The 26,092-nt window shown below is 38.9% G+C and overlaps 6 protein-coding genes across 6 annotated transcripts; 5 read left to right on the top strand and 1 right to left on the bottom strand.

Moving 5' to 3' along the window:
* Positions 1 to 1,168: 1,168 nt before the first annotated feature.
* Positions 1,169 to 1,713, top strand: MELLADRAFT_29223 (uncharacterized protein; the record flags this gene model as incomplete). Its single annotated transcript, XM_007410401.1, has 3 exons — positions 1,169 to 1,279; positions 1,357 to 1,555; positions 1,607 to 1,713. Coding segments are annotated over 3 exons (417 nt in total), but the record flags the coding sequence as incomplete, so codon positions are not given.
* A 1,307-nt stretch (positions 1,714 to 3,020) lies between these two features.
* On the bottom strand, positions 3,021 to 4,822 carry MELLADRAFT_74879 (uncharacterized protein; the record flags this gene model as incomplete). Its single annotated transcript, XM_007410464.1, has 4 exons — positions 3,021 to 3,470; positions 3,585 to 4,185; positions 4,278 to 4,349; positions 4,441 to 4,822. 4 exons carry the CDS (start codon positions 4,777 to 4,779, stop codon positions 3,280 to 3,282), a joined length of 1,203 nt encoding a protein of 400 aa, XP_007410526.1.
* A 3,367-nt stretch (positions 4,823 to 8,189) lies between these two features.
* MELLADRAFT_87378 (uncharacterized protein) lies at positions 8,190 to 8,951 on the top strand (the record flags this gene model as incomplete). Its single annotated transcript, XM_007410402.1, has 3 exons — positions 8,190 to 8,216; positions 8,317 to 8,453; positions 8,540 to 8,951. 3 exons carry the CDS (start codon positions 8,190 to 8,192, stop codon positions 8,949 to 8,951), a joined length of 576 nt encoding a protein of 191 aa, XP_007410464.1.
* A 4,573-nt stretch (positions 8,952 to 13,524) lies between these two features.
* Positions 13,525 to 13,842, top strand: MELLADRAFT_106925 (uncharacterized protein; the record flags this gene model as incomplete). The annotated part of the gene is made up of 1 exon (XM_007410403.1): positions 13,525 to 13,842. One exon carries the CDS (start codon positions 13,525 to 13,527, stop codon positions 13,840 to 13,842), a length of 318 nt encoding a protein of 105 aa, XP_007410465.1.
* A 5,569-nt stretch (positions 13,843 to 19,411) lies between these two features.
* Positions 19,412 to 20,869, top strand: MELLADRAFT_87379 (uncharacterized protein; the record flags this gene model as incomplete). Its single annotated transcript, XM_007410404.1, has 4 exons — positions 19,412 to 19,717; positions 19,787 to 19,900; positions 19,971 to 20,298; positions 20,361 to 20,869. The coding sequence occupies 4 exons, from the start codon at positions 19,412 to 19,414 to the stop codon at positions 20,867 to 20,869; spliced, it is 1,257 nt and encodes a 418-aa protein (XP_007410466.1).
* Positions 20,870 to 23,351: 2,482 nt separating this feature from the next.
* On the top strand, positions 23,352 to 25,568 carry MELLADRAFT_74880 (uncharacterized protein; the record flags this gene model as incomplete). Its single annotated transcript, XM_007410405.1, has 6 exons — positions 23,352 to 23,490; positions 23,563 to 23,722; positions 23,802 to 24,078; positions 24,157 to 24,315; positions 24,383 to 24,912; positions 24,997 to 25,568. The coding sequence occupies 6 exons, from the start codon at positions 23,352 to 23,354 to the stop codon at positions 25,307 to 25,309; spliced, it is 1,578 nt and encodes a 525-aa protein (XP_007410467.1).
* Between the last annotated feature and the right edge of the window lie 524 nt (positions 25,569 to 26,092).

Below are 26,092 nucleotides of genomic sequence, written 5' to 3' on the forward strand. Positions count from 1 at the left end.
AGATTTGGGCTACATAACATTTTTTTCTCTTGCAAAAAAAACTAGTATTCTAGGTTTCAAAAAAGTGAGATTCTACTTTTGAACTTTGAGTGCCCTTAATGTTTCTTTAGCCTTACACATCATAATCCATGGTGTTTGGCCTTTTTATTTCAGTGGTCTTCTCAAGTTGTTGGGTTTGGTTGAATTCATACTGATAAATATTTTTTGTTTGTTAATTATTCACTTCCTTTCCTACTTCACCACTATTCCCGTACGCTGGTTAGATGGGTTGGAGAGGGCGTATTTCTTTATCATTCAAGTGATATCAAAAGACTGTTTTTGTTTTGGCATTTCCACCTATTTCCACTCTATGTAAACAGATAGTAAGTTAAGTAGTAGGATTTTATTTACTAAGTGTAAAGTGTGTATGTAAATTTTAAGATTGTGATCCAGATTGAGTTTTTGTAAGTTTAGTTTTGAAGTCACATGACGATTACATAAGATAACTTAAATCTAAATCAAAATAAATTCAAACCACAGTCAGAGTGTCAATCAGAACAGAAAATAAAAATCACAACAACTATCACTTCATCATCAAAAACTGATATCAACTCATTCATATCCCATCACCATGTCATCTTCCCCATCATCGATCAAACCATCCATCAATCATTCAAAATCACTTCAACAAACTCTAACTACCAATCCAAAATCACATCTCTCATCATCATCTAACTTCAATACGACCAGTTCATCATCTAATCCTATCACAACCTTAGCACACTTACCACGTAAACCAACCAATCCAAACCTACGAATCCATCATCCTTCAAACCCATCAAGTTTAAACTCTAGTAATCTGTCGAGTACTAATCCTTCATCTTCTCCTACTAGTTTTAATAAAACAGGCTTAGGATTCGGAAGAATAGGTTTAGTAGAAACTCCTATGAACCATCAGATTCAAACCACAAACGCTCAATCAGCTTACAACAATGAGTCTAAGAAGAAACCCTTTCATCATCATTTAAAACCTTCTCATCATTCTCCTCCTACTACTAGAAGATTAGGATCGTTTAATTCTTTGGCTTCTTTACCTATCCTTTCAAAAGATTCAAACAAATTGCTGGCAGATGATCTGATCAATCAACCCACTGCTTCTTCTTCTCCTTCACAACAACAACAAGATTTACATCCGTTGAGATTCGAATGGGTCTTTTGGATCTTACATAGATCTCCTAATAAAAAGATGAATGAAGAAGAGTTTGGTAAAGCTATGAAAAGATTAGGATCATGCAATTCAGTAAGATTTTCTCAAGATTCGAGACCCAAAGCTTAATTTAACTAATTCAAATCCTCTTTTTTTTTAAATAATCATAGGTCGAAACCTTTTATCCATTATACTTACATCTCAAAAGACCATCACTTCAAACCCCAATAGCCGACATCCATCTATTCAGCAACCCCATCAAACCAGTCTGGGAAGACCCGAACAATGTGAAAGGAGGCAAATGGACGATCCGTTTACGTAAAGGATTATCCGATCGGTTATGGGAATCTTTGGTGTTTAGTTTAATTGGTGGAGGGATTGAGAAATTAATTCATTCTGCTTCTACGGAATCGAATAAAGGAGAAGAAGGAATCGAAACTCAAGAGATTTGTGGAGCTGTTTTGAGTATTAGAAAAGATGAGGATTTGATGACTGTTTGGCATAGGAATGGAGATAATCAGTTATCGGGTGATGGTAAGATAGCTAAGAAAGTCAAGTTGAGTTCAAAAACACACAACAAAAAAAACCGTTTCTTTTTCTTTTCAAAACACTGATTGATGGTTTTGATTTTTGATTTTTTGGGGGGGTTTTTAGACTAGCCATCCAAACTGTTTTACAACTACCATTAAACTGTAATTTGGTTTACAAATTAAATGCCGATAGTTTAGCCAATGGAGTAGGACAGAAACTAACGATTTCAACAGGCACTACAATAACTACAACTACAGGTCAAGTTGGAAATCAAGGACATTCTAGACTTCAACAACAAAGATCTTTGAATAGGAAACGTGAAAGTCTTATGGGAACAGGAGGAGGAGGAGGAAGTAGTGTGGAAAATTGATGGAACTTTAAGAAAAAAGGGAAGGAAATGGAGTGATGGATTTGTGGATTTGGGGGGGTTGGGACAATGAAATATACCGAGAGAAAAGTTTTGTAGAAGAAGAAGAAAGAAGTTGAATCTCTTTACATATATATATATATGTCTACTTGAAGTTTTTTTTTCTTATTATCCTCGAAAAAAAAAGTTTTTTTTTTTTGATAGAAGAAGAAAACGAAAGAAAAAAAACAACAAGGAAGTTTATGATTTTATTTTCTTTTGTTTTTCTTTTTTTTTTGGATTTTTTTTTGAAAAAGGATTTTTAAAGAGGATTATAAGAGATTGATTATAAAGAAAGTTTGATTATGAAACTTGAGATTAACATGAGATTAAAAGGATTAGATGAAAGAAAAGAGAGAAGATGGTGTGTGAATGATCAGAAACTCAAAAAAGATCTTCAAGAGTAACGTAGGTAATAGAAATCTAATCATCCTGGGATTTGATGAGAGAGATTTCTCATTTCCTACACTTTGGTTTAGGTCCATTTTGAATTTCTTATAAATTCAAAGTTGATATATAGATGGATGTAAAGCTTTCTTCTCTATGGAAATTGATGAACAAGTATTTGTTGAAGTGTTTTATTACTGAGAATTTATTGATTGAAATTTTACATTTTGAGCAGTTGAACCTGATCATGAATGTATGAGAGATTGAGCCAAGTGGTATATGAAAGAGGATAGAAGTACAAGCAGCTATGACGTTTGTGAGCAATTTTGACACATCAACAATACGAATGCCTGATAAGCCGCAAAGTAAGAAGAGTTTGAGAATCAAAGTTGTTAAGCATGTAATATATATGATCATCTCATGTAATGGCCCTGGGTGATGGCAAGGGGCAAAGGTAATGGATCAAGATAAAACAAAGAAAACTATTTAATAAGAAATGTGATCTCACATATTGAGATCGAAGCATATATCTTGACATTATAAATAATATCTGAGCCTCGAATTAATATATCAGACATATTATATTTGTACAGAAAAGAAAATATTCAGCATGACCCCCAAACCAATCTAGATTTCACCGCACAACACAATCTCCAAAACTTTAAACAAAATCAAATCGATTCCCCAATGTTTGTAATAAAAATAGATGACTGAAAATTACAACATTTCCTTCAAGAGAATTTATCGATGTAGAATTTTTTTCAAAGTTTCAAAAAGGGAATTCGACTACTCTAGTATGTTGAGCAAGGACTTGTTTAAGTTTACCTTCTTGTAATCCATGTACGATTTCACTTTCATGCCATATTGGATGATTGGTTTCTGGATTCGGTTTAGGATCAAGTGTAAGAGTATATTGGATTTCTAAAGCAGATAATGCACCTCCATAAGCCGAAGAAATACCTAAAAGAAAAATCAATGAAAACAAGATTTCAATTTGTTTTTCCGTCTTCGTTAAGAGTTGTCTGTTTGAAGAGAAAAATCGAGCAGGGGTTTTTTCCCGTTCATCTCACTTACCTGTATCAATTAATAAAATTTTACCTTGACATCTACCCAAGATTCCTTTAAACTGAGGTGTATGACCCATCACCAATCTTCTAACATTCAAAAGATTAATCGTCTTTTCAATCTGATCACAAATCATTTCTTCATTCTCTTCTAATGCATATGATCTTTCCCAAAGTGGACCATGAGAAGAATAAAACATCTTTTCTTCCATTGTTGTATCTGATGGTAATCCACCAGTGGGTTTTGGATTTTGTAAGCTTCGGTTTAAGAAAGATTGACCGATCCTATTGATTTCGCTGATTCCAATCTTTGCATACTCAGGTGTGATTCCTCCATGTACAAAAGCTATGGCTGAGTTCAAGAATGGGTTTGGCTTAGATGATTTATCTTGAAAGGTTTCGAAATATGTTGAAGGATCGATGGGTACTTGGTTTAGATTTGAATCGGTTGAAAGTATATATGGAACTCGGGCCGTTGTGTTATAATTCTTTAACCAGCTTTCTCCTATCCATCCTTCTGACGACATTAATTTCCTTCGATTCTTTTTACCTCCAAACGTTTCGATATCTTCTTCTGTTACATACCTCCAATCTCCTAATGCGTTCATATACTATCAAACAAACATCATCAAATGTTAAGAGTCTGATCAGAGCTTGGGAAATACGATCAAGTCTTCAATGAGAAAGAAAAGGTTCGACTAACTTCATGGTTTCCAAGTAAACTAACAACAGCTCCTCCAGCAGCTTTAGCTTCATTCCTTAACCTATCCATCAACTAAATCAAAAAAAAATCGAACCATTAAGAAAAAATAGATCAGTGTTGTGAAGAATTAAATCTTCACCTGAATGATATGAAACAACTCAACTTGATAAAGAACAATAGTATCTCTACCTCTATCCACAATATCACCAGTTTGAACCAAGACGGTTTTCTTTCCAATCCATTTATTTCTCATATCAATCAATTCAGCTAACCTCAAGACTCTAACCGCATGAGGTAAATCTCCATGTAAATCTCCTATTGCTACTACTCTTTGTTTATGTTTCGTTATTGTTGTTGATGAAGAAGATGAAGAAGAAGAAGTTGAAGTGGTTTGATTTCTGTTTAGGATTGATTTGGTGGATGAAAAGTATGGTTTCCATATGTATTGATAACTTATTATGAGTGTTGTGATTATGATTAGTATCCTACGAGAACGTGACATTATGAATGAGCTTGGGTTCTGGTTTGATGAACTTGAAGTGGTTATCTACTGGGTATTTTTTCGAGGTTGATTGATCGATTTGAGGTTTCTTTTAGTCAGATCAACTTTGACAGAGAGTATATACATACATACAAACCTCGTTAAAAGCATATCTAACGATCGAGAACTTCAGCTAGCCTTATAAAGTGAGGAATATGCAAATAACACATGGGCCAGTGCATGGGAATCGGATGAGGAATAATTTTGGGTTCGAGTTTCATTTGGTGATTTTAAATTTGATGAAATAAATTAGACGTGGCTAAAATCCTAAGATCTGTTTTTTTTTCTGAAGTGGTGAGAGGAAACAATACACTGCCAAAAAAAAAACCGTACCCTGACCACCCGCTAGTAAATTTGACCGTATAGGGTTATTCAAAAAAGCTGTTGATGGTGAGTGTGGTGAAGCACCGGTGGAGGACAGTTGCCATGGTGAGAATTTTGGTCAACAAAGCTTTGTCTAGGTAGGTTTGTATTCTGGTGATCATCACTTCAATCATTGGCTAGAGTGCATCACTTGCTGTTGAGTTCTTGTTCCTACAACTTTGCTTGCAATTGAACATACTGAGGTATTACCATTGCACCAGTTGGTATATTACCCTCCATCTTCTTGGTGATTGTCAAGAATGGATGATTGAAATACAAAAAGCACCTTAAAACAGGAAAACAGATTATAACTTGGGTTGGTTGATAACTTGATTCTTCATGGACACGTTGAGGTGTTTGGCCTCAAGCGCTGCCCAGCACCATCCATATAGCTTTGCTTTGAGTCTAATGTATTGGATAGAAGCTCACAACCATAGATTGGTCAGATGTGAACAAGGTCATGCTTTGCAGAGCAGCCAGACACACATGCCTTGATTGGATGTGAGGTTATTAAATTTGAGAGCCTTTGTGGAGACAAAGGCATCCAGAGCTCCATTGGTTTTCTTCTGTGCAGCTTCTTCTGGAGTTTGGAGCTTGGCAACTGAAAGAGGTATCTTTAGTCACTGTGCTCAAGCTCAAAGTTGTCTTGGACATCCTGCAGTGGATTGACCATCCTGAGTCAATCCGTCTCAGTGCACTTTGAGGTTGGCTGTTGGGTTAATGTAACTGATCCATACTGGTTAATTTTGTCATGGGTACACGATGAACATGGATAAACAATGTGGAATAAAATGAAATCAAGAATTACATCATTAGCTTTGCTGTGGAACAGTATTCCAAAGTACGCCAGTAGGGTGTCAGTCTTCTCTGCCTTGTAGAGATTGGTATGTTTTTGTTTTCACACTTGTTGGTTTTCCTTGTCTGAATCAGCTCAAAGGACCACTTTTGTGATATGCTGAGAAGAGCTCTTGAAAACTTGAAGATTCAGTATTAGGAAAGAACCAATCACCAGCTTGGTTTGATCATGTTATTGAATTGACTTACTTCATTGGTGCTTGTGGTCTTCTGGATTCTTCTGTGCTTTGCTGTTTTTGGGACAACAACTCAGGACAAATTTGACCACTCTAATTCTCATCTTTGGAATCAACAATTACTGTTACTTTCTTCTTGAAAGTTGCTTTTGGTGGACCTTGGTGAATGGAAACTCTTTGGTGGCTATTGGGGAAGGTACAATCATTTTATTGGACATAGGAATGTGGTTTCTTTGAGGCCGGCTAGGGGTGGCTGGTGTTGGAATACAGGATGAGGATGAAGTGAAATTGAGTTGAGATAGTTACAAACTTGTAGGCATGACTGATAATTGGATAAAAACATAGTTGAACATCTGTATGAAGTTTCCAACCAATAACCACCAAGTAGGATTAGTGATCATGATTGAAGATGATGAGGAATTGTAGATGATGAAAAAAAATTGGGAGAAAGGTAGAGACATGAGAAATCATGAGACAAGAGAGACAAGAGATGGTGGATTATAAAAACCACAAGGGTTGAACTTGGACTTACCATCAGGACATTCATGTCCATGGCAATGCTATGCCTATGTCCCCTTGTGTCCATCCTGCAGCACAATTGACTGCAATTTGTGCTAAGTAGTTGTTTTTGGTGGTTATTCCTGCAAAAATCTTGTGTATATTGGGAAAGCTTGGCCCTTGTGCTTCCTTAACACGACATAGAGCTACTGTAATGGGGTGCAAGGCTGATGTGCAACTTGAAAAATAACATCTTGTTATCCAATGGGGCTGACATAACTTAAAAAAGCCCGTTAACAAGAGCTCTTTTGAGACACATTAAGTTTTCAGATAATGTTTTGCTTACACCGCAGGAATTAATTAGTTCAAAACCCGATTGAACCGAGTTTCGGTGTCCGGGTTTGAAATTTCCTTGAATCGTGAATTTCGTTCACAATTCGTTTGCAATAGGTTTGCCAATTGCCCTTGAGCGGTACTCTGTTGGCCCCGCGTATGTATGTACAGCTACAACATACAACAACAACCCCATTTCCGACCATTGAGCCATCTTTCCTTTGTCATGCATCCTCAGTCTTGATGCTCTGCATATCGGCGAATCTGTGGTGACTGTTGTTTAAAGGCGTTGTTGTTGTATGATGTAGCTGTGCATACACGGGGCGAGCAGAGTACCGCTCAAGGGAAATCGGCAAACGTATTGCAGACAAATTGTGAACAAAATTCATGATTCGAGGAAATTTTGAACCCGGACACCGAAATTTGGTTCAATCGGGGTTCAAACTAATTAATTCCCGTGGTGTTAGAGCTATGTGGGTCTTACGCTAGCATTACAAGCAACACTAATGCCTCAGTGTTGGCACACACTCCATCCACCAGCAGACTCAACAGCAAGTCTGCTGGTGACACTCAAAGTGCACCAGCTCTGTACTGTGCCCTAAATGTTGCCTCTGGATCTAGTCTCACCACAAACTTACCCAATGATCTAGGTTTTAATCCTGAAAACTTGTCAACAGCCAACTACTTGAGTGACTCATATATGCCATGGTTACTTAAAAGCCACTCTAGGCTACCCTTGCACAGAGTGGTAGCCATTGTTACACAACTGCACCATTGCCACCACCCTTATGTACTGTCCTTGATTGTTGACCAATCTTGACACTGCTCCAATATGCATTGACATTGACATTCCGCCTAGGGATACCATCTCACTCCCATTTTGGATATAAGTCTCGTTGAGTCGTGGATACGCGGGGCGGATTCTATCCGCCAAGCCGCGGAGGCCACGGGAGCAATTCATTGCCGGGTCACGGCTACACGGGTGTTGTTCTGTTTGTCTGTTTTGAGCGGCAGTAGGCGGCAGTATCTCCGCTTTGAAGTCTCGGAGCACTCAGTTTGGAATGCGCGTGCTGATTACCAATGCACCGACACTTGCTGTTATAACGGCACGCCCCTTCAAACTCAACTACTCATCCTCCTATCGCTATGCATTTTTTCAAGATGAATTATCTGGTTTGAAATTCTACCTAATCTGCCATCTTTCACTATATCGTTTCCATAGACATCCAGAATTCATATTGACTTTTATAATATCTTCTATTCAACTTGATAGCTTACTGAAGGGGCCGTGCTCAAGCTTCATGAAGAACAAAAAGAAGATATACCCGATCTAGTTCTTCAAGTCCTTTCTCTCAAACCAGTTGGAGTTCCCAATGCTAGAGCAGCTACTGCCGGACCTCAACGATGGAGGTCAGTATCTCTCTTTCTCTTTCTATCTTCCCACCAGCAACACGTGATACTGATCACGTTTGTTTTTCATCTTTCTTGTTACACAGACTCATGATTTCAGATGGAGTTCATTTTATTACTGCTATGCTTTCAACCCAACTTAATCATTTGATAGATGAAGGAATGTTGCAAAGGATGTGTATTGTCAAACTACCCAGTTATACCATCAATATGGTAGGAGAACGTCGAGTGGTGGTTTTATTGACTGTAGAAGTGATCGATAGTACTTGTACCAAAAAGATTGGTAATCCTACAGCATGTGGCGCACCAGAGGATGGAGCGGCTCGTCCTGTAGTCGCCAAACCTGAACCCACAACTGAAGATACTGAACCGACGATAACTCCTTCTAAACCTAGTGTGCCAAACTCTAATGCCAAACCATCGATGAACTCTTCTAATCGTCAAGTCGGACCTTATGTGATCCCGATCATGGATCTAAGTCCTGATTCCAATAAGTGAAGATCTTAATACCTCAATGTTATCCTAAAAGTCTTGTCATAATTCTAACATCTCTTTCCTAACAGTTTGGGAATCACCGCAAAAGAAGCACATAAATCCGACATCAACCACTGTCATAACTCCAATATCCAGGAGCGAAGAGCTGTTGTATTGGACAAAGGACACCAACTTGCTGAGCGTGCTCTCAGACTTGAGGAAGAAGTCAAGAGAAGTAAGGTGTATAATGATGACATGAATATCATTATGACTTCAGTTGACACGTGTCCAGATGAACAATCAAGAGAGATCCTCAGATTAATGAAAGCAAGATTATTGAGGAAGTACAGAGAGGCAGAAGGTGTACAGGATGATCACTAGTTATTTTTATGTTTTTGATTTGTTGTTTCCAACTTCTGTAGACTCAGTTTCCACTTTTATTTCACCAATGGCAATAGCTTAAAAACAAGAGCAGTGATAGTGATGATGAGATCAGATGTTATCTTGTGGATTTGAAGTCTTGAGTTCACCAACTACAATGGCTTTCAGAATCAGTCTTCACTCATATTTCATCAACTACAATAGGAGCAGTGATTGTGATTGTGACCAGATATTTCATCTTGTTGATTTGTTCCCTCAACCTTGTGCAGACCCAGTATCTACTTTTATTTTTCCATTTACAATGGCTTCAGCAAATGCAGTGAAAAGTGATTGAACTCCATGTCGTCAAACTTCTTTGTTGAAAACTAATTCTCCCCAGTGCATCTTTTCATTCACATCAAGACTTTGAGATCTTCCATTAAGTGTAAGTCTTGATCTTGGTTTCTTAGCTCAGCAATAACTTTGTACTGAGCAAGACTATTTGTATGAGTTGGGGATTGAGTCAGAAGCCAACAATCAGCCCAAAACCGCAAGCTGACCTTGGCCTGGCACAAGTGACCAGAGAATCCAAAGCCATGACCAAACCACAAGCCTCTAGAGCCTGGTTGTTCTTGAGGCTATCTGTAGTGAATAGCCTTATACTATCTGTAACTAACTAGGTGCAAGGATAGGAACTCTTTATGAAATAATTCAATGCGGATCTGAAAATCTATGCAATAGAGCAGAAGAGAACCTGGACAGACAGGTGTATGATGTGAGCTCTATGATAAGACTCAAATAGAACAATGAACACTGGGCGGAAGAGATCAACACCTTACCTGCAGAAGTGCAGGGAGTAAGAGAACAAAAAGAACTATTTGAGACACATGTGAGCGCTATCCAGGAAACAGTGATGAAGGTGAGAACAGTGAAAGAGCTTACTCTTGAGCAATCAATTCCTAACAGTGAGGAAGAAAGTCAGAGCTCAAGAGAGGCTGGGTATAAGAGTAAACTGAGCACAAGGTACAGACACAAGAAAAATTCTGACAAGGGGCTCAAAACAAGTGAACACACACAAAATTGTATAGCTATTCTCAAAGAGGAAAAATTGAAACCCATCATTCCATCTACATTCCACACACTATTCCTGATTTGAATACCACATCTCCTCATTCATCAACCACATGAAACCAGTCCTTGAATCCCAATCAATCTTGATTTCAAAATCTGAATTGCCCACACACACACGGCTTGAGTCATCACATACACACACTACTAATCACTGTGAAGGTCTTGAAAGTGATCACAGTCTGTTTACCACAACACTTTAATTGAAAGAAATTCAATTATAAGATAGTAAAGATCTTTTGTGTTCTTTTTGAGAACAACAAAGAAGATGAAAATGTATTGAAGTCAAAACCTGTTCTTGTTACAGGACAAAACCTCATAATTGTATGTAAAATTTACAGGATTTCACAACATGGTTTCCTCAGACCCATACGCCTTATCACAACACAAACAAAAAAAAACAATCAAAAACTAAAACACCATGAAAAGAACAAAAGTTTAGAAAAAACAGAAGAAAATGATTGAAAACAAAGAGTAAAGATCTAAAACAAAAAAATGTAAAAAAAAACAAAAACAATGCAACAAAAAATAAAGATTGGATGAGGTTATTGAGCTTGAGATTCATGAGTGGTGGGATGGGCAATTTCCAAAGCCATAGGCAGTTTGAAATTTGGATTAAACACCAGTTATGTTTTGACTGCTTAACTCTTTGATTTTCATTTTGGAAAAAAACAAGCTACTTAGGAACACCTGTTGATACCAGTGATGTGGACAACAAGCATGAGATACATCCTTGTCCTTAGGATGGCAGGCGTAGATACAATATATTTTCATTCAATTAAAGTTTGAAATCTTTTGATATCATATTTCTTGGCATAGATTCTTTGTTGGGTTTTTATACAACAATGAGCAAGGAGCAATGCAATAGATTGTGTTGTGGTTAGAATTTTTATAGCATCCACATTTGATTATTTTTTCATGAATAAACCACAAAATCTGTCAAGGGTTTTGGCCATTGTGCAGCAATACAATACAGTCTCCACATCCACACCCAACCTGCCCCTGATCCGGTCTCTTCCTGAGACCCTGAGCACATCCTTGGACTACACCATATATCCAAGAGACCTCTTGTAAACTACACTGTGCTTTAAAATTATCTTTGACTCCTCAGTTCCCTGGTTTCTTGTTTCTTGGCATTGAGGATTGGAAGACTTTGTTAAGTTTCTTCAACACATTGTGATATTATACACTATCAACCAATGGCATTAGAGGCAAACATCCAAGATATTATTGGATTAACATTAACACTCAAAAGAAAAAAATGCCCCAAAGAAAACATACAAGCTTTTTGTCATGTCTATTACAATGACTCTCATCAATTTTATGGGCTGAATTCATCTCTGGCCCACCATCCAAGGAGACTCTAGATTCTCATCTCTAATGAAAGTATTATTATTTTTTATCCTATTTCTTTGATATACACACCTCTTGTCTCTCTGACAGGTGGATTTGGCTGAAACTATTACTGTTTTGGTTGTCCTTCTCTGAGCTAAATTGTACCTTTCATTGCCCATGAATTCTCCTGTAATTCAGTTTGCTATCAAAATTGGTCAAAGTATAATTAGGACAATCCAGTGGCAAATAAAATCATTTTCTGAGTCTCAGCCTGAGCCCCGACCGGAAAAATGCGGGTAACCGCCCCCCAAACCAATACCCAATAAGCCCCCCCGTGCCCAAACCCTACCCCGAACCAATGAAAACCCGGCTCTCAGAAGCCCCCCCCCAACCCCTATCCCAAATGCCAAAACCCGCGGGAAGCCGGGGGTCCCCGCGGATAAAATTGGGGGGTTGAGCACTATGCCCCCCCGCCTCCAAGCCCTAAGGGGCCCAAAAAGCCTGACCGATCCCGCACCCCGAGAGTTCGGGGCTCAGGGAACCCTTGGGGCGTTGGTTCCGGGGCTCAGGCTGAGCTGAGTCTACATTGAACTAGGTCAAGCTGCATTGTTAATGCAAAGTCAAAGAAACACATGTGATATTTGTTACACTTACGGTACTCAAAGTTGTGTGTAGTTTATGTATACTTTTTTGTGTATAATTTTGGCCTCTTTTTCCCTGCCAAAAGAAACTATCCACAAAAAACTATCCACACACTATCCACAACTTTGAGTACTGTCACACATAATATGACAGCAAAAACAGGGACCATTTGTGAGACAATTTGGTGGAATTGAACTGACAAGGGCTTGTGTCACAACTTAACAGAGCCTGTACATACAATCATTCAATCATGGGAAATGTCAGATCATGTCAGATTAAAAAAACATACATCACAACAAACACAATCTCATAACTATTTTCCAGGATACACACCAAAGTATGTAATGACACAGTGAAACTCTCTATATTTATAGGTACCTATAACATGTATCACTTGCTGCATAAGTAAAAATAAATACTTGGTAAGCTTATATGAGGGGATATCATCCTTCTTTCCACCTAAATCCAAGGAGTCATCATACCATCTCAAAAAATCTTTATCCAAAAAGTCTTACTCCTAATCATTCATTGTCTTTACTGCATATCACAAAACTTATCATTTCATAGAAACAGTGGGTAAATCTCTTTCATTGTTCTTGATCCTCTTGATTTCTTTGAAGTGGTTTAACTTAGAGGATCAGAATCATGCCCTCAATGGAAATGTCTGGCAACCAGATCCCAGTGTGGATAATGTGATGACTCTTATATTTATCTTGATGTTGTGGTACAGACTTAAGGATCCATTTTATCTAGAGTTGATCCAAGAGATATTTCCCTTTTGATTTCATGTTTACCCTCTCTATGCTTGTCTCCTTGATCCCATCTTCTACAGTACTGGGCATCAAAGTTATTCTTGAAGTGACCCACCACATCCTTAAAACAATTAGATTAACATATACTTGCTTCTTCCATTTACAGTCTTTACCTATAAGATCACTTGCACGGGAAGTTTACATCAACAGTCACAGAGGTTCTTGATAAGTTTGACTGTTGACTTTATATCATTCAGAAGGCACTTTCCAGTAAGTTTTCAGAAGCTTTCACTGTCAGATCAGTGAGATACTGATTCATGATCAAACTTTTAGCAATGTTTTACAATGGCTCTGTGAAACTTATGATAGTCATATCTTTTATGGCACTTGCACATGGGCCCAAGTACACAAAGGCTCTGCCAGAAGAGGCTGGTTTGTCAGATGTGGCTGCATATGGTGACTGTGATTGGTGTGAATTTCCAAGGAGACTTGAAAGGAGATTCAACAAAGAATGTGGAGAATTGTTTAGTTGTGGGTGTGAAGAGGATACATTCACACCACATGAAGACCCAGTGGCATGTGAAAGGGAGGTCGCCAAGACCGAACTCATTTGTACAAACCCGCAATGCCAGAAAATTGTGGTGCAAAACCCTTGTAGAAGTGATCATTTCAGAACCTGTTATATTTTTCATGGTTGAGATTCAGATAAAATGATTCTGCATGTCAGTTTGAAAGTTTGCATAATTAGTCTTCTATCATCCCTTGGCTAAAATATATCTCTTATAAACAGTTCCCAATGGACCTGTTCTTCCAAGACCCCAAAGCATGACCACATAGATTGTCTTATTCTCTTGTCTTCAAGTTTTCCTGAGCTAGCCATCTGGTAGACTTCTTGAGTTCTGAATTCTTATAGACTTGTATTGGAAGAGTCCTCATTACTCCTGATTTCCTGCCTTTGGGAGACCTCCTTTTTGTGCTTTTACTCTTGTAAGGCTACAGCTGGAATGATACAAAGGTTTATGCGGACGAGTCTCTGATGCCCATATTCACTATGGTGCTGATATACTTTCTGGATATCCCCTTTCTTAAGACATCCTCAAACAAACAACTAAGGAAGATATGAACGTGATCAAAGTCCTTTCAGCGTGATCTAGTGTCACAGATAACCAGGGTGCTTACATACTTGATCATTGTACAGTGAGTTTCCTTTATGAGCATTCACTACACAAGCATATTTTTATTCAAGCATCAAAAATGATGCGTCCATTTTTGGTGGGCAGTAAAATCAGATTTATAAGCATATTAAACATATGCTCCAGGTTTTGGGTGATATGCTTGTAAAATCACATGTTTAGCATGGGAAAACAAGCATGACATAAATCACGGAAGCAGTTATGCTTCAATATGATGTGAGCAAGGAAGCTAAACCGGCTTAAATCAGACTGAATTGAGTTGGAAAGGTCAGATTGACAATCTACAGCAACTTTGGCCATCTCCATTGTGTACATGTGCAGGTGTCCATCTTGTTTCTGTCAATCTCTTTCTAGGACAGATTGACCCCTCACGTGTTCAAAAGACCACTTCTCATACTTGAAGAAAGTAGTTGCTCCAACCAAATTACAGCCGTTATCACAATTAACGGTAGAATTCTGTGATCATGCGTCGCTCTCGAGGTTAAATCTGGAGAAGTCAAAACTGGATTAAACCCAGTTTTGCACCCAAATGAACAAGGAGGCCTGGGAGACCTGTCACTTTGAGCCGGCTTCAACTAGTTTTTGACTTTTAGATTAAATTCCGATGCAACACACCAATGAAGAATTCTACCATTAATTGTGATAACGGCTGTAGTTTTGAGGCCCTTTTGAATCCTGAGATTGAGGCTCAATCTACCGAAGCTGAAGTTCCAATGCCTACAGACATTGAGATCCTTGTACCACTGCTACTGGCCATGAGGTCTTGCCGATGGAAGAGGAGGCAGAAGAAGATGCTGATGAACCTCGGCAAACGTCAACCATCTCACAGGCAAAATCCGCTGTTGATGAGCTCAAGTACTTCTTATTTTCGCGTCCAGTCCAGTACTTCCATCCCAAAATCAACCAATCCGAGGCTGATCACATACAAGCTTTGAATAAGCTTCTTGATGATCTCACCCTCAGACAGACCCAAAATCTAACTCAGTCAAAGATCACGCAGTTCTTCTCCATTAAGAACTCGACTAAAATCCACACTCATGTATCAAATCCGGTTCAACCAGGTGTAATAGACACACGATTAATATCAAAATCACCTTGAGCGACCGACTTTTCTGAATCGATTCCGGCCTCGTCCAAACCATTCTCTTCCTCTGACTCTTATATGATTGTTTTCTTTCTGACTTTCTTATTGTTTGGTCTATCTCATTTTTACAACTATCAGCCCTCCAAGCAATTCTTTTTAAACATCTACAATCTTCTTCGCATCCTCAAAAAATTGATTGATACCTGCGGCTGCCTAGTTCCTCCCAAATCACATGTAAACATTTTCTTGATCACTTAATCTGGCTATATTTTTGCCATAAAGCACCCTTGAACTCTCAATGTCTCTACACATGATTTACGAATGAAATCAATGAATTTAGGAATGAATTTGATCCATTTCTCGGCCTAAAAAAGCCATTTTTAGAGCTAAACATAATGTTTAAGCATAAATATTTCTCCACAGCATTTATGCTCTTATGAGCTCTTGTTCGATAAGAAGCATATTCTATATTAGCATAGGATTGTGTGCCACCATCACCATGCTTATAAAGGAAACTCACTGTATATCTATATGCCTCTCGCATATATTGAAACTATCTGTTGGGAACCTTCTGCCAGTCAACGGAATAGTTTGTTGTGTTTGGATAAATTTGCTGTTAGAGCACCCACTATGGTGGGCGTGTTTTAACGTAGATTTAGCGTTCCTGAGTGCAAGATTTAATCATGCGCGTTTTACCTAAATTGGTAAACGCATGAAATCCACTATGGGATGATGTAACGAGTGATTTAGCTACGATGAATCACTGTGGATCGTCCTGATCCACAGTGGTTTGATTTTGAAATATGATAACTTATCTTTTCATAAATCTCATCCAAAAAAAACTCAATCAAATGCCTGCGCCGAATTCCTTGAAAAGACAAATCAACGGTCTTTTGAAGGCTTCAAACGATGATGATGAAGAACAAGAGTTTGACCAACTCATATTTGAAATTTTGTTTGATAAGCCTCGCACACCATCTCCACCTCCTCAGACTTGAATCCAAATAGATCGAGATCGAGAACGACGTGCTCAGCAACTCTACGAGGATTACTTCGCACCCAACGCTAGATACGAGTCCAAATTTGAACGTAGATTTCGAATGAGTAAAGAGCTGTGTTTGAGAATCATCGAAGATTTACAAAAATATGATAGATTCTGGGTTCAAAAGGCAGATGCCTGTGGTGTGATGGGACTCACAGTTTATCAAAAGGTAGTTTGTGCTCTGAAGCAGCTCACCTTGGGAATTCCAGCGGATGCGACCGATGACTATATTGGTATTGGGGAAACCACAGCAATATTAACTCTCAAGCTTTTCATGAAGCATATCAACGAAATCTACGGTGCGGATTACCTTTGACCACCCAATCCCGAAGAACTCAATCAGATTATGAAAGAGTATGAGTTACGTGGTCTTCCTGGCTGTAAGGGGAGTCTAGATGGTATGCATTGGGCTTGGAAGAACTGCCCACTTGGATGGAGTGGGCAGTTTGAAGGAAAAGAACATACCCCTACTGTTATACTTGAAGCAGTAGCCTCCCAAGATCTCACGATCTGGCACACTTTCTTTGGAACTCCGGGTTCTTTGAATGATATCAATGTATTAAATCGATCATTTCTCTTTGCCGATTTTCTCAAAGGTATGTTCAATTTTGCTTTCTTTCAAGTTCATTATCTGAGGAATTTGTTTTCTAGGAAATGAAGATGAAGTTCATTTCACCGTCAACGGAAAACTCTACAAACAAGCCTATTATCTAGGTGATGGGATCTATCCCGATTGGCCAACAATTGTGAAAGCGCCGCGAGATCGGCAATCACCAGCAGCCAGGCTTTTTGCTGAAGCTCAAGAAGCGGCTAGAAAAGATATAGAAAGAGCTTTTGGAGTTATACAAATTCGATTTGGAATAACTCATATGCCGTGTTGAATGTGGTACCTAGTAGATATGCACTCGGCTATGATGTGTTGTCTAGTCTTACACAATATGATCATCCAAGATCAAGGATCACTCGATCCTATAATCAAAGCTTACACCTCTCAAACAAGAATTATTCCAAAACTACAAGATCCTGGTGTACAAAATACCCTCATGACGTACCTTCAAAACACCCTTATTTTAAGAAATTCGACTGCTCATCAAGAGCTTCAGCGCGATCTCACAATGGACCTCTGGCTGAAGGAAGCAGGGCAATGATGGTCACTTTTTTAAAACCAACTTTTTATACTGATATTGCATTTGTTAAACTAATTTAAATATACATACACATGATTATATTGCTGGATGAGATTCATATCTACCGATTTAAATTTAAATACATAAGTTTTTTGCTCGATGATGGTTTAAGATTTGTATTGACATGACTGAGACTATGAAAGAGAAAATGAGCTCGATTTGAATGTGATTAACATCTGTAACTAATTGATGAGGAAATAGAAATCAGAATGTGACTATTGATATCTTTGAGCAACTTCTTCCTTCAACCCTCGTAATATTCTCTTTGAAATCTCGTCAGGACAATCTTCTTCCTTCGCTCGAGCGATTTCAAGATCCTTACTTTTAAGTTCGCTTGTCATTAAGCTATTTGCAATTCTATTAGACTCTTCACTAGCATCTGCTCGTCGGCTTGCAACTGCCGTAAATGAATTCATCGCTTCGATCCTTGCCATGTCATCACTAGCTGTTTTTCTTGAATCAACTCGCTGCTTCTTTGCAGCCTTTCCACCCATCGGACGTTCACCACTATCTTCAGGTCGAGCACGCGAGTTGGAGGAAGTTGAGGCTGAAGTTGATCCACCTTCAGTCGCATCTGGAGGTGGAAGGAGTTCTCGAGGGGGTGCTGGAGGAGGATGATTCCTTTGGTTGATAAGATGGACATCCCACTTGGGTTCATACCGAAGTTTCTGCCAAGCAGCGAGATGTTTGAAAGAAGTTTTCATCTCGGCTTGGTAGATCTTCATGGCATCAACTATCCAGGTGTCAGGAGAAGAGCCAGATGGGGGATCGTGTTCCAGACGAGCGTAGATTCCTGAAAACTTGAGAGTTGCTGGATTCAAAGTACGCCATCTGAAGGTAAAACAAGTTAAAATATTTAAATCTGTAATATACAAATAGAAGGTAAAGTTGTACTTACTGACCCTTGCACATCTTGCCTGAGCGGGTTGTGACCGAGTGAGAATTAAAATGAAGAGAAACATCGTCGAAAAAGGCATCACCACTCATGTTATTTGAGTATTCTGGCCGAGTACTAGTCACAACCCACGATATCGCAAGCTGTTCAAGTTTGGGTTCAGTCCAGTTGTCCCCGCGTTTTGAACTGGCTGTTGAACGAGCAGGGGTTGAGGCTGGAGGAACTGACATCTTGATTTGATTCGACTTGAAGTGTGATGTTCCAAGTTGTGATGTCTCGAAGTTGAGATTTGATGAACTTTGAAATTTGAAGTTCAAACGTGAAGTTTTGAAGTTTGAAGTTTGGAGTTTGAGATGAAATGGTATGTATGCAGTTTGAAGTTTTGAGAACAGTAGTTTTCCTACGATAAATCAAGTCGTAGCTGTTCGTAGATTTAAACATGGGGAAAGCAAGATTTGAGGGCACGTTTGGTTGGGATTATTTTGTGAGATTATTTTCGATAATTGCAGTCGAATTTCAAAAAAATCGCTGTTGAAAAAAACACGTTTGGCAGTGATTTTTGTACCTAAAAAAAATCTCAATCCCGGTCCCAAAAGTAGCTTTTGGGTACCTTTTGGATAATCTCAAAAAGGGAGATTATCCAGTCGATAATCTCTATTTGGGACTTGTCAAAGATTGTCCTCGATCTCCTTTGACGTCATCACTACGAGTTCCAAACCTTTTTGGAACTCTTTGACGTCGAGATCACTTTGAATCAAATTGATCAAAGTACTATCAAAGATCATCCTCGATCACTTTTCTCTTTACCATTTCAAAACAATCAAGGCCTTTTTTTTATAAGCCCATCTTTTCAAAAAGCACAAACTATGCCTCGAGCTCAGAAAGAAAAAAAAGAAAAGAAACAAAAGAAAGAAAAGAAACAAAAGAAAGATGAGAAAGATGAGAAAGATGAATCCGAAGAAGAACCGACTGAATCCAAAACGGAAAAGGCCAAGTGGACTGATTCCAAGGTTTGGTTCACATTGAATGAATTCATATCCGAGAAAGAAAACGGCAACATGAATGGCACCACCTGGAAGCCAATTGCATTTACGAACGTCACCAACAGCTACAATAAAGCGTATCCAGATGAACCTATGACCAAACGGCAAATTAAGAACATGTACACTGGAGTAAGTACATTCAATCTTTGCATGCTCGATTGTATAATGCTTAGTACATATCTGTGTCTATCTATTCAGAGAAAGAGTACATACAGTAAGGCTCGAAGATTGAAGATGAACTCGGGAATTGGCTGGGTTGACGGTGAATGCTGGATCGATATGCCAAAGCAATGGTGGGATGAGACTGGCGATGTAAGTGACTTTTGTATAATGATCATGTTCATATAACATTCTGACTATTCATTATACTTATGTACACTAGAAAGACAAAGATGCCGGCGGATTTCGAAACCAATCTTTCATTTTCTACAATCAAATGGACGAGTTACTCCATACATCGAAACCTGCCGGTGCACTACGTACTGGAACAAGCAGTGCTGTGCGAGTCAAAGCGAAACAAGTAGAGGATGAAGATGAATCAGACGACGATGAATCAGACGACGATGGATCAGATGAAGAACAAAAAAAGAATAAAAGAAAAGCAGACAGTGAACCCAGAGATGCTCAAGGATTAACCGCAGCTGAACGAGCTCTAGATGATGGTTCTCAAGACAGCGAAGATTCCAATCAAAAGGTCACTATCAATTCAGGTCAGTAAATCAATTTTTCTTATGTTTCAGTCTCCCATTCTCATCAAATTGTAACTCTCAAGGAGCTCGTGCGAGCAAGTCACAGAAAGGAAAGGGAAAAGCCATCCGAGTCAATCTCTCTGATTCTGACTCAGAAGAACCTTCGGCTTCTCGAAAGAAACAACCTGCCTCAAAAAGTAGCATCAAGAAGAAAACACCAGCGCGCCAGGTCAAGCCAGGCACGCTAGCAAATGCCATTGCTGAAGCTTCAAAGGACTCGGTCGAGAAGGCAAAGGATGCCCTCAAACGCGATGGACTCCGAGCAACCGCCTCAACCGATCGTGATCGATCCATTGAGGAAGCTGCTCGCATCAAATCTGAGAAATTTCCGCATCAACAGAATGCTATGAAATTATTCAATTCAGAGAGTTCTATTCATTTCCCTAACTTCAAAGATCGCTACATAGCAATCAATGTCATCAAAGCAGAGATTGAGGCCGCTGTTTTTGAAGGTTTGAATGATCAAGACCGCTGGGAATGGTTACAAGAAGAAGTGTTGGAAAAGAAGAAAAAACAGGCAAATGAGATGTAACATAGTCTTATCATTTCATCAATCAAACAAACTAAAAAGAATCACATTATTAACAAAAGATAGTCATGATATGTTTATTAGCTGATAATAATATGTAGTTAATCATTGACTAATTTTCTTTCACCAGTATATTTTAAAATCACACCACACACCCAATCCACCCGGCTTTGAAAGAAATACAAAAGTCTTTATGACATTTAAATTCTTCTTATAAAACTAATTTTCATTGATCATGATAAGATAAGATGAATTCAATGATGATTTCGGTGGGCTCGATAATGAGCCCACATTCTCTCTGCAATGTTGTCTCGCTGAGCGTTTGCAGCAGCTCGGTCGCGTCTTCTGGGAGGTACAAAGTCCTCTTGGGCTTGTTGAACCCAAGCACGATCTCGATCTTGTTGTTCTCGATCAAACTCATCGAAAAATTGGTCTTCACCACCTCGCATGATGAGGTTGTGAAGGACTGCGAGGGCGAGAACCAGAGATCCTTGTCGATGAATCGGAAAACATCGCATCAACATGAGTATGACAAATCTAATTTTGAATACACCAAATATTCGTTCGATGATCATTCGGAGTTGAGAGTGGCGGTAATTGAACAGCTCCTGATAGTTTTGTGGTGCAGTCCGGCCACGAGCCCACTCTTGGATGTGATAACGGAAGCCACGGTATGGTGCTAAGATGCCATTACCGTTTGCATACGCTGCATCACCTAGATAGAAGCGTCCTGGAAGAAAAAAAGGACCAAAGTGAGGTGAGAAGAAAAGTATGAAAATGAAACTATGAAATGAGAAAAAAACATACCTTCAGGAATGACAAAGTCACCCTCATGCCTAGCAGCGTATAGTACATTGGGATCGGATGTACTTCCTTCAAAACCAGCAAGTATGAATGAAAAGGTGAGATCAAAGGAGCATGCTGCCAGAACATTCTGGGTGAGCAACACCTTTCGATTTCGATACGGAGTCTGATCGGCGACCGCCGCTCTCACCGGGATATGAGTGCCGTCAAGAGCACCAATACACCCATCGAAGAACGGTGAGTATCGGTTGTTTTCAGCGATGCGGTCAGGGATAGGGTATTCAGGCCCCGGTTGAGTGATGATTTTGTCTTTCAAGCTCTCAAGAACGTCAAGAACTTTGTTGTAGTATCTGGAAATGGTTTCGCCAGAATGTGGCCATCGTTCAGCTGCAGTGAGGTTGGTAGACGCATTTCCAACTATATATAAAAATATCATAAATTGTTCATTGGCTGATACATGAATTGTATCGTCAAGATGTGGCTGTAGAATCTTCATGATTGACTTGAAGGTGGCTTTGTCCATGCGCAAAACTTGTCGGAAGCGTCCTGGATGTCCTTCAAGCAGTTCTCTTTCGTAGAGAAAACCCCGAAGAGCCGAGGTGTGATAAGGTTGTTTTGGAAGCCCTCGTCGATAAGCAAGATTACGAGCGTGCTCGAGAAGAAGGTTGAGGACAAGGTCATCGTCATCTTCGTCGGATGAAGGCCAGGGTGATCTTAGATCGATACTTGAATCAGAGTCAGAGTCCGTATTGGACATCTTGGAAAAGGTAGATGTGATGGATGTGAAGGTGAGATGAGGTAATTTCGGAGGTTGTTTGGGTTTGCTACCAAACGTGATCTTGGAAAAAGGGATCCAGATTGAGATTTTTCGACAAAATCTCAATCGCCCCGGGGCGAAGTCACGGACCCCAAATTGAGGTTACCCGTTGCAATCGCAACCAAACGTGCCCTGATGCAGTCGTAGGGACCGCAAGTCTAAAACAGGTCCATAGTGGACCTGTCTAGATTTTAGCACTAAACTTACGATAAATCACCGAGTTACCGCACCCATAGTGGGTGCTCTTACTGCGACACGAGTTACATTCATAGTTCCGGTACCGGTCCTGGATCATCGACATTTTGGCGTCAAGACCCGTGAATCGCGTGAAGAGCTTTAACCCGTGACTTGCCAAACTACAAAGTTGACCCAATTTAACTTCATCTTTCATCTCATCACAACTTCTCTCAAACCCACCATCGGTTCTGTCATCTTTACGCGTTTTGCTACCCCCTTCAACTTTAACACCTACTCATACTTTGATCGCTACTTCTTCAAGAAAGATGATTCATCAGGTTTGAAATATTACCATTTTATCATATCATTTTCATAAGCATTCTGAATTCATATTGACCTTTGAGATATCTTCTATTTGACTTGATAGCTTACTGAAGGGGCCGTGCTCAAGCTTCATGAAGAACAAAAAGAAGATATACCCGATCTAGTTCTCCAAGTCCTTTCTCTCAAACCAGTCGGAGTTCCCAATGCTAGAGCTGTTACTGCCGGACCTCAACGATGGAGGTCAGTATCTCTCTTTCTCTTTTTATCTTCCCACCAGCAACACGTGATACTGATCACGTTTGTTTTTCATCTTTCTTGTTACACAGACTCATGATTTCAGATGGAGTTCATTTTATTACTGCTATGCTTTCAACCCAACTTAATCATTTGATAGATGAAGGAATGTTGCAAAGGATGTGTATTGTCAAACTACCCAGTTATACCATCAATATGGTAGGAGAACGTCGAGTGGTGGTCTTATTGACTGTAGAGGTGATCGATAGTACTTGTACCGAAAAGATTGGTAATCCTACAGCATGTGATGCACCAGAGGGTGGAGCGGCTCGTCCTGTAGTCGCTAAACCTGAACCTACAAATGAAGATACTAAACCGACGATAACGCCTTCTAAACCTATGGTGTCAAACTCTAATGCTAAACCATCGATCAATGCTTCTAATCGTCAGGGCGGACCTTCTGTGATCCCAATCATGGGTCTAAGTCCTTATTCCAACAAGTGAGAGCATCTTTCTCGATACCTCCATCTTATTTTCAAAAGGTCTTGTGATAATTCTGACATTTTTTTTTCCTAACAGATGGAGAATCAAAGCAAGAGTTGTGCAAAAATCTGATATCAAACACTGGCATAATGCACGTGGTGAAGGAAAACTTTTCTCCGTTACTTTTTCAGATGAATCAGGTCAAATCAAAGCTACTGGATTTAATGATACGGTTGATCAATTATACGAACGATTAGTCGTCGGTGACGTTTTTTTCGTTTCACGTGCCAAGGTTTCATTGGCCAAGAAACAGTTTAATACTTTACCACATGATTATGAAATCATGTTTGAGAATCAAACTGAAGTTGATGAAGTGAGTCATCAATCCCTCCAACTCTTCATTGATTCGATTTTACTAATCCTGGTTTTGTAATTCCTTTTGTTCTAATAGTGTGTGGATGCAGGCGATATTCCTTTAATTCAGTTGAACAAGTATATGCAACTTGGCCAATTAGGCGAAGTTGAGAAAGACCATGTCTGTGATATTGTAGCAGTGCTTAAAGATGCTGGTGAATTAGGACAGATTGTGACCAAACAAACCCAACGAGAAGTACGCGAAAACTTACGATAGCTGTCTATCTATCAATCTTGATCTGACACGATCTCATTGTTTACAGATGTCAAAACGTGATATTACATTGGTTGATCAATCTGCATTTTCAATTCGAATGACTCTATGGGGAAAACAAGCGGAAGATTTCAATGCACCTGTCGAATCGATCTTAGCATTCCAAGGAGTAAGAGTAGGAGATTTCCAAGGTCGAAACCTAAGCATGGTTTCATCTTCGATCATGGCCATCAACCCCGAAATTCCCGAAGCCTTTGATTTACGAGGATGGTATGATACCGAAGGAGCGACTGTTGCGATCCAAAGTCATTCAGGAGCAGGAAGTGTAGGAATGAATAACCAAGCACCTATCACCGAAGATAGTTTGAAAACCATTGTTCAAGTTAAACAAGAAGAATTAGGTCAAAGTGAAAAAGGAGATTATTTCAATTTAAGAGCTACTGTGTTGTTTATCAAGAATGAAACGTTTTCTTATCCTGCTTGTCCTACTGAAAGATGTAATAAGAAAATGGTACAAGATGGCGATGATGAATGGAAATGTGAGAAATGTGATAAAACTTATCCTGCACCTGATCATCGGTAAGTTTTTAAGAATTTTCATTTATACGATGATGATGATTGAAAAAAAAATGATCTGATGGCCTTCTTTATGATGAAAAATAGATACCTGATCCAATTAACAGCAAGTGATTATTCAGGAGTGATGTATTTATCAGGATTTAATGAAGTAGGACAAATCCTGTTGGGTAAAACGGCCAATGAATTAATTCAATTACAACAAGAAGATGAAGAGAATTTTAAAAGAGCGATCTTGGATGCTACTTATCGTACTTGGGATTTCGTTTGTAGAGCCAAACGAGAAGTTTATCAAGATACGCCTAGAACTAAGTATTCGATTATTAGATTGGGTGAAGTGAATTGGAAAGAAGCTGGATTGGGTTTAGCTGATCTTATCACGAAGAATTATGGGGCTTAAGATTTAGGAAACTTGAGAAAAAGAAAAAAAAATGAATTTATATATTGATTTTGATTTTTGATTTTGTTTTGGTTTCATGCTTGGATTTGGTTTCTTATTATATATAATCCTTTCTTTTATTATCATAAAATCAAAACTTGTACTTTTTGTTTTGTTTTGAAGTTTGAATTAAGGGGTATTACAATTACTAGCACTTTGAGATCTATATATACACGAAAATCGAAATTAAATAGTTTTCTGTAAAGCTTTTTGGGCAATCAAAGACTTGCAATATGATGAGTCTGTATGAAATTGGTTTGTTTTGAATCGGAATTCATGTGCCCAATGGCGTGACGTGTATACATGAGGTTTTCTTTCCTTTTCTTTATTGGATCAAAGTCAAGTATTTTAAGTTGATTAATGGTTTTTAGGTCTCAATTCAGATAACATGTTGAATGGCTTTTGAGTACATTTCACTCTGATTACTTAATGAACTTGATGACTTGTATTCTGGTTATCAAGTTTGGGTTGTTGTACCACGTGACACGCATACAACCTGCAAGGAATTTCAACTTGATTTGATAATGTGAAAATAGTCAGAAATAGTCACTTGCAGTCCAGCTCCCAAACGCACAACCACGTTGGTAAAGACATCACGGAGCGTTATTGTTGATTTTGTCATTTTTCTAATCTTTCTTCCTTCAAAGATACACCAACTTAGCCAAACAAAATTCTTTTTCTGCTCATGAAATATGAATGAAAAAAACAAGATAAAACGAAACAAGACCATATTAAAATGGTACA

The sequence above is a fragment of the Melampsora larici-populina genome, assembly GCF_000204055.1.
Source record: "Melampsora larici-populina 98AG31 unplaced genomic scaffold MELLAscaffold_20, whole genome shotgun sequence".
Classification (NCBI taxonomy): Eukaryota; Fungi; Basidiomycota; class Pucciniomycetes; order Pucciniales; family Melampsoraceae; genus Melampsora; species Melampsora laricis-populina.